The sequence below is a fragment of the Trichosurus vulpecula genome, chromosome 7 (assembly GCF_011100635.1).
Source record: "Trichosurus vulpecula isolate mTriVul1 chromosome 7, mTriVul1.pri, whole genome shotgun sequence".
Lineage (NCBI taxonomy): Eukaryota > Metazoa > Chordata > Mammalia > Diprotodontia > Phalangeridae > Trichosurus > Trichosurus vulpecula.
In genome coordinates this window covers 162,880,149-162,893,542 of record NC_050579.1, presented here as the reverse complement: position 1 = coordinate 162,893,542, position 13,394 = coordinate 162,880,149, and the positions used below count along the sequence as shown (strand labels likewise).

At 36.0% G+C, this 13,394-nt stretch overlaps 1 protein-coding gene across 1 annotated transcript in view; it reads left to right on the top strand.

Annotated features, from left to right (window-relative positions):
- LIN28B (lin-28 homolog B) overlaps positions 1 to 13,394 on the top strand; it is a 121,767-nt gene that overhangs the window by 85,496 nt on the left and 22,877 nt on the right. The window contains exon 4 of the mRNA XM_036769339.1: positions 579 to 629. Within this exon, the coding sequence (XP_036625234.1) occupies positions 579 to 629 (51 nt within the window). The remainder of the gene's footprint in view (positions 1 to 578; positions 630 to 13,394) is intronic.

The window sequence follows — 13,394 nt, the reverse complement described above, 5'->3', positions numbered from 1 at the left end:
TTATCAGGGACATCTGTGACTTATAAAAGGTATCTAGTAGAGTACTATCTTTCTTAACTATTGAGAGTAATTTTGTAGCATATATCTTAATTGTTCTTATATTTGTTTGATAGAATTCAACTGAAAATGGGCCTAGATTAGGTTCTACCCTGCCTACCCGCAACCTTGTAGCTCATTTGTAGCTTGCTCAATTTCTCTTTGTGGGATTGGGTTATTGTCTGGATATTTTGTATTTTTGAAATAATTATCCTTTTCTATTAAATTAACAGTTTGGATGGCACATAATTGTGTATAATAGTTTCTGGTAATTCTTTCTATTTCTTTTTTTGTGTACTTATCACATTGATATTTGATTTTGGTAGTTTTATTATTTTTTTCTTAATCATTCTCAAATGGTTTTTCAATTTTGATAGTCTTTTAAAAACATCTTTTTACTTTCATTTATCAGTTATTTTCATTTCTCCTTGAATTTGAATAATCTTTTTCTTTTGGAGTTATTGATTTGTTGATTTTCTAGGTTTTTTTTAAATCGCATGCTCAACTCCTCTTTTTTCTATTTTCTTTCTATATGTTTTCAGAGATATAATTTTTCCTCTGAGGACTGCTTTAGCTGTACCCCAAAAATTTTGGTATGTTTTCTCATTGTTATCATTCTATTTAACAAAGTTGTTTATTATTTCTATGATTTGTTCTTTTATTCACTTATTAATGTTGATGCTATAAAAATTTCGTTTGGTTATACCCCCTTTACTTTATCTCTGTTACTTTCTTTAGTGTGTTATGGTCTATAAAAGATGTATAATATTTATACTTTTCAATGATTTCTTGGTATGCTAGAACATGAATGATTTTTATACAGGTATTATTAATGTTAAGGTATGTGTGTGTGTATGTGTGCGCTTGATTATTCCCATTCCCAAGATGACTTAAGTCTTCTTTCATATCTAGCAGTCTGTTCATCTCTGTTTTCCGTTCTGTTTATCTTTCCCTTATAATTATACAACTTAGAGAATCACTAAAGTCTTCTGTAGGTACTTTGTTACTATGTCTCTTTACAATTTGGTTAGCTCTTCCTTATGAATTTAGACATTATGCCATTTAGTATATGTATATTTAATAATGATATCATTTTATTTCATTATATACCTTTTAGGCATACAATTATTATATAATTTGCCTATTTATCTCTTTTAAAATTACAATTACAACTCCTGCAATCATCTAAAGCATAGTAAATTTTGTTCTATCCTCTCATTTTCATTCTGTGTATGTCTTATTTTTAAAATGTGTTTCTTGTATATAAGAAATTAATGATTCATTCCTTATCCATTCTATGATTCTCTTTCATTTTATTGGACAAGTTAACCAATTTATATTTAAGGTTATGATTGTAGGTTGAGCTTTTCCTTCATATAATGATTTTTTTTTTATTTTCTCTTCTTCTCTTTCTGCTTTTAAGTTAGAACTTTTGTCCTTATGATTTGTTTTCCTTACATTAATTTAATCCTAGTCTCCTCCCAAATACTCTTATCTCATTACTCCTTGTTTTCCTGCCCTAACCGAAATTCCCTGAGTTTGCTTTAATTAATATCTACTTTCTTTTTAGGCATTGTTTAATCTTATCTTTTCCTATCCATATACAAGTGTGGTTCAGAATTCTCTCTTCCCTTTCCCAAAGAAATACTAATTTATGTCAGATCACTCCTTATTTATTTCTCATTCTTGGGCTTTTATACTTATGTGTCTTTCTTAATTCTTTCTATGTCCCTTCTATAGGACTAGACTTGGTCTTTCTACTATCCTGTTGATCTGTTGATATAGTTGCAGATCCTGCACACTCCTGCCTTCCCTATCTTTATGAAAAAAGTTTCTCAGGTTCTTTTCAAAAATCTTAGTATCAGGAGGAAACAATGTGGCATTGTAGACATTAATCTAAATCACACATTACAGGGTCTCCTGTAACTCTATGCTTTTATATAGACCATTTGCCCACACTAAAGCCAATATATCCTACTTCTGTATCTGTGTTGTTAAACCCCCACCTCCAACCCCACCTACATACATTTCATTCTGGATAAATAAAAAAGTCTCTCCTTCTAGACTTTCCTCCTCACTCCCCTCCCATGATGGGTTGCAGTCCTGAGAAGTAGAACCATTGCTCATAGAATGTGGTCTCCTGAGGTCCCTGTTCCTCCTAATCAAAACCTATCATTTGGTCCTTGTCACTTTCCACCACTTCTGTATGGTACTACTTGACTTCCATCATCAGTTTTCTATCTAGGGAACATCCTTATTCCTGCATCTTTAAAAGAAAAAAGCCTTTCTCATCAGCTTATGCTGATGAGTTCCCATAGCACTCCCGGCATGTTTGAGAGGCTGATTCAACCTGGAAACCAGGCAGAACTTCATTTTTGTCTTTTGCTCCCTCTACATCTGCTCAAATGAGTTCTCTGTGTATGGAAACACAAAAATATACACAACAAATATTAACTCATTTATGAATAGTCATGAATATTTAGTCAGTGGAATGTTGTTTCACTCATCTTTTCTTCCTCCTAACTCTTAACTTGCTTGAATCTTAACCCCAAAGACCAGAGAACATTAAAGGCCTGATTGATACTTTATTAGTATGTGGTTTTGAATCTCCAGTGTATAGCATCATCTCTTGCATATCACAGGCTCTTAGTAAATGTTTGCTGAATTGAATTATTGTTGAATTTATAGTGGAAGAAATTGATAGACCTAAGAAAGCATGTAACTAAATCCAAGCTCACATAGTTAATAAGTGGCAAAGGTGGAACTAGAATTTAGTAATTCATTCTCCTAGTTTAATATACTTTTTTGCTGCCTAACTGCCTCTTTTAAGGAAGATAATTTGATTAGCAATGTGCAAGTATATGGAACAATATGGGGAATGGAACAATAAGAGTCAAGGTGAGATATTCTGGGCCAGAGGCAACAAACTTATTCCTGGCCTGCTTCAGTAGACAAAACCAGATTAAAAGGCAATTGGGAAATGTTTAGCAAAATACATAAAAATACAATACAACATAATGTTAATTTGTGATTTTCTAAGTCAGTACACAGCCACTAGGGATCTGGACAACGCAGCTCTGGTGATCTAATAATTAAAGACCAGGTAAAAAGGACTTGAAGTAGGATGTGGCAGTAGGATTAGAGATTCCTGATTCCCTCATGCACTACGCTGGTGTGGCAGAAGTGTGGCAAAGCAACTTTTCATCCCAAACTCTCCTCATCTTGTAGTTGCTTCTAGAGTGCAAGAGCAAGACGGAGAAAACCCTCAAATCTTACGTTTACCTGGGTGAGGAAAACTGGAGGATCATAAAGAAATAGATTTGGAGCTGTAAGAGACTTGAGGGGTCATCAGGTCCAAACCCCTCACTTTAAAAATGAGAAAACTGAGGCAAACAAGCTTAAGAGCTAGTATCTGAAACAGGATTTATTTTCCTGAACCCACATCTAGCACTCTATCCACTGTGCCACATAACTGCCTCTAAGGAAGCCATGAAAGATAGTTGAGCTTCCAAAAATATCTTTTGCCATTTCTTTCTCCACTCCATATTTTTCTTGGCTCATTTTTCAAATTTTGTGCTATGTGCCATCCCTTCTGTTTGCTATCCATATCATATCACTTCTGTCTTCCCCTACCCTCAGGGAGGAGGGAGGGGCAAGTGAAATACAAGCCTCGCCACAACATTAGCATACTAAGTAATGACTAGGATGTCTCATATATAAATTAGGACACCCATCTCATGACATCCTCTTTATGCCACACCCCCTGTCAATACTCTTCAAATTCTCTCTCTAAAGGTCCCAGTCCCTGCTCCTCCCTGTCCTGCCTCATTCAACATTTGTCCCAGCTTTTCACTTCCTTTGCCAGTACTACCGGAAACTTCTTTCCCAAACTTCCCAAACTAGATAGGTCTAGACCATTAAGATTTGTCACTAAAGCTTTCAAGTCAGAAGAGCTACAATGAGAAGAAATAAATTCCTGGCATCTTAAGTTGAAATTCTAAACTATTGATTCATTTGGAAACATTGTTTCAAATGGTGTTTAGTTCTTCCCCCTTAGAACTTTATTCCTTGAGTACACGGTCGGTTAGGTGCAATGGAAAAAGTGCTGAGTTTGGAATCAGCAGTTGTGAATGTGAATATGGACTGTGACATTCAGTTCATGTGACTTCAGGCAAGTCCTTTAACCTTTAAGGGGTCAGATGAGATGACCTCCTTAAGGTATCTTTTAACTAACTCTGTTAAAATATTAAATAGACTTTCATGGACTTGCTTGGGAAACTACCATTTATTATATTGTTTATATGCAAGAGTGAAACTAATTTATAATTAAGTTTCAGTATAATAGAATATATTTGTAAGTTCAAGATTTGAGTGGAGACTACCTACAAAATATCATTACTTCATCAAATTTAGCAATGTGACATTTTTAGATTTCTTATATAAGACTTTTAGAATATTTAAAAATAATTTAATTTTAAAATTAAAAAATTAATTTAATATTAAATTAAATTTGTTTTACAAAAATAGAGCAAATGCAAAGATGTTATAGCCACTATGACATTACTTTCATGACTAACATTACTTAAACTCATAACTTTTGTATTTTACTCTATCAGTCAATCAGTCAACAAAAATTTATTAATCCCAAGTATGTGCCAGGCACTGTGCTAAGCACCAAAGATACAAAGAAAGGGAAAAGACTGTCTCTGCCCTCAAGGAGCCCATGTGATAATGGGGCAGACAAATTGCAGACAAGATACATACAAGACACATTGGGGATAATCAACAGAGGAAGGCATATTAGCATTTAAAGGCATAGGGAAGTAAATTAGCAATTATTAAGCATCTACTATATACCAGGCACTGTGCTAAGTGCTTTACAAATACTACCTCACTTCATCCTCACAACAATTCTGTGAGGTAGGTCATAGGTGTTATTATTATCTCGACTTTATAGCTGAAGAAACTGAGGCAGAGAGAGCTTAGATTACTTTACCTGGGTCATATAGCTAGTAAACATTTGAGGCTGGATTTGAACTCAGGTCTTCCTGACTCTAGACCCAGCACTCTATCTACTGTTTCACAAAACTGGCTTGAAGTGCTTGTAAAACATAAAGAGTTTTAGCCGAGATTTAAAGGAAGACAGGGAAGCCAGGAAAATGAAAATTCCAGGTATGTGAGACAATGCCCAGAGTTGGGACATACATTGTTTTGTGTAAGGAATGTCCAGCAGGCCAGTGCCACGGAATCTCACCATAAAGGGGAGTGCATAAAGTACAAGAAGACTAGGAAGGTTAAGAAGGGCTTGGAATACTAACAGGATTTTTTATTTGATCCTGGGGTTGAATAGGAGTCACTGGAGTTTATTGAAATGGAAGTGACATAGTCAGAACTTCATTTAAGGGAGATGAATTTGACAACTGAGTGGAGGATGGATTGGAGTGGCTAGAGACTTGAGGCAGGGAAAACAGTCGGCAGGCTGTTGCCATAGTACAGGTGTGAGGTGATGAGGGTCTGCACTAGGGTGGTTTCAGTGTCAGAGGAGAGAAGGGGGGCATATATGAGAGAGGTTGTGAAGGTAAAATTGACAGGACTTGGCAACAGATTGGATATGGGGGTGGAGAGAGAGGACGATGAGGATTGACATCTAGGTTTCAAGCTTAGGTGACTGGCAGGATAGTAGAAGGTGTAACTTTCTAAAAAAGCAGAAATTTCGGAAGAAGGGAGGGTTTGTCTAGAAAGAAAATGAGTATACATTTGGACATTTTGAGTTTAAGATGTCTGCTTGACATCCAGTACATCTCATCCATTGGAGATGAGAGCCTGGAGGTTATGAGGGAAGTTAGGGATAGATCTGAGAATCTTCAACACAGATGAAAATTGAAAACTGACGAAATCACCAAGGAAAATAGTGTAGGGGGAGAAGAAAGAAGGACCCAGGACAGGACCTTGGGGAACACTCATCATTAGTGAGAAGACAGTTGATGTGTGGGATAATCCAAGGATGAGGTTTGACAGGGCAATATCTTGGGCAAAGGGCTCTACTTGATAGGATATTTGGCCACTAGGGATTTTTTGGATTATTTTGTAATCTAAATGTTTCAGCCCAAGTAGAAATCATCTAAAATAAGTTTTACTCACCCTCCTCCAAATGTATTTTTGAAAATGTTCCTCAGTTATACGAACATACAAACATGTTCAGTGCCTTTGGTTTTAGATATCTCTCACTGAGAGAATAAACTACATTCTTCATCTAAATGTCCACCAACGAGATCTCGAGAATTAAATTATAACATCTAGAAGAATATTCCTTCTTCAAAGAGTATCAGTAACCATAATATGATTATGATAGCTCACATTTATGTGGTGCTTTATAGTTACAAATATAGTGGATAGGGCACTAGACTTGGAATCAAGACTTGGGTTCAAATCGCATCTTGGAATCTTATTAGCTGTGTGACTCCAGACAAGGCACAACCATTCTGTTCCTTTTCTGTAAAATGAGATAGTTGACTTCAATGACTTTGAGGTCCCTTTTAGACTTAAATATATGATCCATGATCCGGTTTCATTTGATCCTCTCAACCCTTTCAGATAGGTAGTCCAAGAATTACAATCCCCATTTTACAGATGAGGTTCCAAAAGGTAAGTGCCTTGCCCACTGCTGAAAAGGGACACAGTTTGATCTCAACCACAGATTATCTGATTCCAATTCAAGAGCTCTTTCCACAACTCTACATTGTTTCCAAAATATAAAAGGTAGTTTTTGAATACTGTAACCTTTAGCTGTAATGGTTTCCAGTATAAATAACCTGAATGTGCAGACCATCTCAACTCCATCCAGGTACTATTATCTCTTCTCCTTTAGTTTGTAGTTAATATTTCTTCGCTCTTTTGACATCTAGCTCTCTGGCTTATTTCTTACTTCTATCTTCAACCCTATAGCTATGACTTTCATTTTTTTTTTTATTTTGCAGGGGGAACCCAGGGCAATTGGGGTTAAGTGACTTGCCCCGGGTCACACAGCTAGTAAGTGTGTCACGTGTCTGAGGCTAGATTTGAACTCAGGCCCTCCTGACTCCAGGGCCGGTGCTCTACGCAATGCACCACCTAGCTGCCCCCATGACTTTCTATTTCAATGACTCACATCTAATCGGTTTCCCAGATTTTAAGTGTTCAGTCTGGGAAGCAAGACTTAAGAGATCAGAGACTGCCTTACAGGAATGCCAAAGTAGCTGTGGCAAACCAAGGACTTTATGCTTCTCGACCTAGAAAGCCAGCACTTTCTAGCTAAAGGCTGGTCAGGCCGGAAGAGCAGTTAAATAGCCAGGACTGTCTACATGGATATTGTCTCCGGCAGATGTTGTCTCTAGCTTTTCCATCTTTCATTTTTCATGATTTACTAAGAGAAGTTGATGCTAGAATATGAGACAGTGACTTTCCCTCACAACAGCATTTTACTTCATACATTTTTTTCCTCTTTACTTGGTGAACAATTTGAAAATTGATGCTTCCTGGCAAAGGAGAAACCTGTCATGAACAACCACCAAAAACAATTGAATGAGAGGGGAAATGAGCAGAGTTCATTTTGTTCTCATCTGTACTGTCATTCCTCTTCCTCAGTGGTATCTAGTTCTGGAACATGAGATCAAACTTATTGATCAATAGAGGCCTTTCCTTGGCTATTTCAGCAAAGCAGTTTTAACTCTTCATGATTTTTAAGATCTTGGAAGGCAAAAGGGTTGGGTTTTTGTCATTGTTGTTGCTGTTTATTTTTTTCAAAATCTTCTCCGTGTACTTTAAAAATATATTAATCCAGAAAGCATAGTTTGAGCAATAAGTGAGTGATCTGAATGTAAGTCCTGTGTCTAATACTGTGAGTGACTAGCTCTACTTTTACTTGCATGCTAAAGGCATGGATGCACACATAAATATTTTAGAAATGGAAAACCAATGTGTATTTCTTATTATTAATTCAAGTTCATTCTCTAAAATTTTCCTTTTTTCAGGGTTACTATGGATTTACTTGTCATAATATAATGTCTTGGTGAAAATATAGGCATAAACAGAAGATCTTATACTAAATCTTCATGAAATGTTGTTAATAAAATATTTTCTCAAAATATTTATAAATTAATTTAATCATTTAGTTCTTAAACTATCCCAAAAGTGGTGGTTGCTAGTCCAGTGTAGTCATTTGTCTACAACTAGAAAAAGCATCTTATCTTGACCTTTTAGTCCCTGCCTTTCAAAGATCCAATATAAAATCTAGAACTATTATCAAAATCACCTTGTGTACAGTTCATCAGTCACAGCAGTGAGATTGATCCTTGACCTCCAAACATCCTTTGCCCTTTCTCACTTTTAAAATCTCTTATGCTCTCTTTCCCCTCCTATCCTTATGATTTTTGTTTAAAGGTAGAGGTTAATGTAGAAAAACGAGTTAATTTTTTTTTTGCTGCAGAATGCACGTGTACATTAATGCGTATATATATATGTATGTATGTATGTATGTATATGTATTTCCAAACTTATTTTGGAATATTTAATTTTAATGAGGAAAATTGTATTTTTTCTTAGTTTTATAGTTTTACATGTTTATTTTTTAAAAAGCAATAGAAGAATCATGTAGGAATTCTTTTTTTAATGTTTCTTATATCTATGATTAGTTTTTCTTAAATAGAATAACATTACTTTCTACTCAGAGTAAAGCAAACAGCATAGAATAACTCAAAGTAAATTATGCTAACTATATAAAAACAGTCTTGACTCTCCAGATAAAGGCCAAGTAAGAAATCATGTAAGGTGCAAGAAAAATTATTTGTAAAAAGTTGAAATAACTTCAGGAATAGTTCTTAAGGCTACTAATGTGCATTTATAGATTTAGAATCATACATTTAGCACTGAAAGGGATGTTAGAGGTCATTGAGCTCAACACCCTCAAATTACAGATGAAGAAACTGAGACCCAAGAGAAGTTAAGTGATTTCCTCAAGGTCACACAGGAAGTAAATAACAGAGTGAGAGTCTGAACCCATGTCCATTGACTCTAAAGCCAGCATTCCGGCATTAGTGAATTTTGAGCTAGTTCAGTGAGTCAGTTTTTTAAAAAGCATACAATATGTACATAGCAGACATTATGCTAAATTCTGAGGAGAAAAAGGGAAAAAGAAACAAAGTCCCCAAAGAGCTTACATTTTATCAGGAGAGACTGCATATACACAATTAAGTAAATATAATGAAAATGCGAAGTAATTTTGGAGGGGTAGTAGCACCTAGGGGCATCAGTAAAGGCCTCTTGAAGGAGGTGGTACCTGAGCATTGCTTTGAAGAAGGCCTAGAATTCAAAGAGCCAGAGGTGAGAAGGAAATGCATTCCATGCACTGGAAACAACCTGGGCTAAGGCACAGAGAGACAAGTGGGTAGCTGGCCAGGTTGGCTGGACAGCAGGGTGTAGGAAGGGAAGTCTAAGTAAATAAGGCTGGGAGGGTAGGCTGGAGCCAGATTTAAAAGGGTTTTAAAGGTCAGACAGAAGAGTTTGTCTTTTATCCTACAATTAATCAAAAACTTTAAAGCATGAAAAGGATATGATCAAACTTATGCTGTAGAAATATAAATTTGATAGCTGTATAGAAGATAGACTGGAGAAGGGGAGAGGCTGGTAAAGTGACAAGACATGACTTTTTAAAAACATTGGCAAGGAAGGCTTCCTTAATTGATAAATGGGAAAAAATAATTTTCACACTCCAGATTTCTTTTGTCTATAATGATCACATCAAACTATTTTGAGATATGGCAAAACATATAATTTAGTGTAGGAAAATTTTTTTTGTTTAAATTTTTAATAGGACTATCCTTTTAAAAATCTCAACTCAGTATTTTTTTCTAAAATAACAGAATGTCATGGATGGATATGTTGTCCTTGATTCCTGAAAACATGATTTTAATTCTCTATAATAAACACAGTTACATTGTTACTGCTGCTATAAATGCACATGTGGCTTGTATTATGTTGTATGTGTAATAGACCTGACTTGGACACTCCCCCCTCAGATGTCTTAAGAATGGAGAGTGCTGTTGGCAGCGTGCCCACTGCACGTGGCATCAGCATCGAGTCCTATTTCATAACAAACCTCTTTTACACTAGAGGAATTAGAAGGCATAGAACTCTCAGTACTTGAGTCTGTAGTTTTCCTTATTAATCTGATCTTTAGTTTTCCCCCTTTACCTTGCATTTGTGGTTGCTGTGAGATGGGGAGGTCTAAGAACATACCAAATGTAGCTTTGCTCTTGGGAATATGAGAAGAAGAATCTCGTCTCAACAATAGTCACATTCTGCCACCTACTCCCAGGAGCATTAAATATTAGCTTCAAATTTGATCCAAAGGAGCAAATTGTCCAGCCAACTTTTATCAGAATTAGCTAAGATTTAAGATTATTCTTGCTAATTTGATACTTAATGCTAACTTGCTCATCTGTGAAGTCTATACCTTTTCCCAGGGGACTAGTCTATTGCTTCTCCATCCTTAATAGAATCAGAAGCCTAAATGATAAGGTACCCTGAAAAGTCTTTTGTGTGCTCTCCCATTATACAAGCATATCCCATTTCATGTCTTCAACTGGTTCCATGAAAACACATTAGCCAAAGCAACATAGGGTCAGGGGGAAAAGTGTCAATAGCATATAGTTTCGTAGGAACAATGTTCTCGGTAGGCAATTGGCCAAATAATGTTATAACCTGGTTTTTGATGTTAACAATGGAATTTCATTATAATATGAATGAAAAGACTTAAGGTATGGTAGAAAGAACACTGAATCTGGAATAAAAAGACTTGGGTTTGAAACACAGTTCTGCTACCACCTTTGTTCTCTTAGTCAAGTCACCAAACTTTTTTAGGCTCAATTTCCTAAAATATAAAATGAGGGGATGGGATTAGATAATTTCTCTGCTTGGAAGTGAAAGCTCACTAAAACTCTGCTCTTTTTTTATTCTGTGATCTTGAAAGCCATTTCAACACTAAATCCTATGACATTATTGAAAAAGATGTCATGATGACATGCAGATTATCCCTGTATACAACATCTTACAGTGCTTGTTTTGTGAGACGTTACATGCAATATCTCCAGTGATGTCTAGTTGTAAAATTATAGTCATAAAATTCTCAAATCAACTTCGATTTATATTAATTGTATATGAACACTTGCCATCTAACTTTTAGGAAGATACTTGAGAGAAATTATCTTAAAATCAAATAAGAAGAAAGTCTTACAACTCCAGAAAGGTTTTTATATAGTTGTTTATATGGAAAGATATTTGATCCACCAATAGGAGCGGATTTTCAAAATTTTTTCCCCAGGTGTAATGAGGAATCTATACTAATTTGTACATATTCTTTTCTTTAATATCTCTGTAACCAACAACATATATTTATTTTAATGTTATTTGTGGCCCTGGAACAGAAAAAATAAATGGTTCATAGAAGGATTTAATTAATAATCTTGGCTTCATTATCGTCATCAGTCAAACCAACTAAGCTTCATGGCCACAAAGCAAGTTAAAAAATACTAAATAAATGTAAGTTAAAGTCACTTAACCATGTTTGCCTCAGTAAAATGAACTGGAGAAGGAAATGGCAAACCATCTCTGCCAAGAAAACCCCAAATGGCATTGTGAATAGTTGGACACAACTGAAATAACTCAACAACAACAAAAGAATCACAGAATTTTAGAGTCAGAAAAGACCCAAATGGCCATCTAGTCCATTCGATATCTGAAAAGGTAGTTATTGTTATCCCATGGAATTGGTCCAAACAACTGCCAAATATTTTGAAACATGGTGAAATGAAGTAATATAGTAAAAAGAATACTGGATTGGTGTCTGGATACTTGGGGTCTAGTTCTAGCTATACCACTAACTTAACCTTGAACAAATAGATCTTCTGGCATTGGCTTCTCCAAGTATAAAATGAGAAGGTTGGGCTAGACGATTTCTTTTTTAAATGAATTTTATTGATCTTTTTTTATTTTGTTGGGATTTTTTCACATCAAAATTTCTCCCAGAAATCCCATAGGGGGCAGCTGGGTGGTTCAGTGAGTAGAGCACCAGCCCTGGAGTCAGGAGGACCTTAGTTCAAATCCGGCCTCAGACACTTGACATACTTACTAGCTGTGTGACCTTGGGCAAGTCACTTAACCCCAATTGCCCTGCCTTCCCCCTCTAAAAAAACCCACAACAGAAATCCCATAGAATTATACTTCTATTGATCCTTTCCCATCACTCCCACATTGCTGAACCTTCTGTCCAAAGTCTATAGCAATCATCCCCAGTGGTTTGGTGATAGAAAAGTTTTCTACTGCAGCAGAATGCATGAGATGAATGCATTGCAGTGCTTCAGTGGGAGTAGGTATGTTCTCAGAATTCTAAGTCAGATTCTTGATGCATTTTCCCACAGAAATATTTTTAGAAATGGTGGTTAGGTGCATCAGTATTGTGCTATACTATAGTGACTCCATTGATTGAAGAGACGTTGGTGGACTGGCCTGAGAAGACCCTAACCACAATATAAAGAACAAAGCTCTATGAGAAAATGCTTTCTGAGTGTCAAAAAGCTGACTTACAAATTGTAATTGAACCTGGTGGTGGTGGTCTTAATAATAATGATAACTTGAGTTTGTGTAATATTTTAAGGTTTGTGAAGAACTTTCCTCACAACAACTCTGTGAGGTAGGTGTGGCAAGTATTATCATGGCTCTTTTGCAAATAAGAAAACCAAGTGTCAGAGCAGTTTTATGTCTAATGTTCTCTTTTTTTTTTTTTTTAATGCAATTTATTTATTTAACATATTTGGTTTTCAGCATTGATTTTCACAACAGTTTGAATTACAAATTTTCTCCCCATTTCTGCCCTCCCCCCCCACTCCAAGATGGCGTATATTCTGGATGCCCTGTTCCCCAGTCAGCCCTCCCCTCTATCACCCCCCTCCCCTCTCATCCCCTTTTCCCTTCCTTTCTTGTAGGGCAAGATAAATTTCTACGCCCCATTGCCTGTGTATCTTATTTTTTAGTTGCATACAAAAAGTTTTTTTGTTTTTGAACCTCTGATTTTAAAACTTTGAGTTCCAAATTCCCTTCCCTCTTCCCTTCCCACCCACCCTCCCTAAGAAGTTGAGCAATTCAACCTAGGCCACACATGTATTATTATGTATAACCCTTCCACAATATTCACGTTGTGAAAGGCTAACTACATTTTGCTCCTTCCCAACCCATCCCGCTTTATTGAATTTTCTTCCTTGACCCTGTCCCCTTTCCAAAGTGTTTGTTTTGATTACCTCCACCCCCATCTGCCCTCCACTCCATCA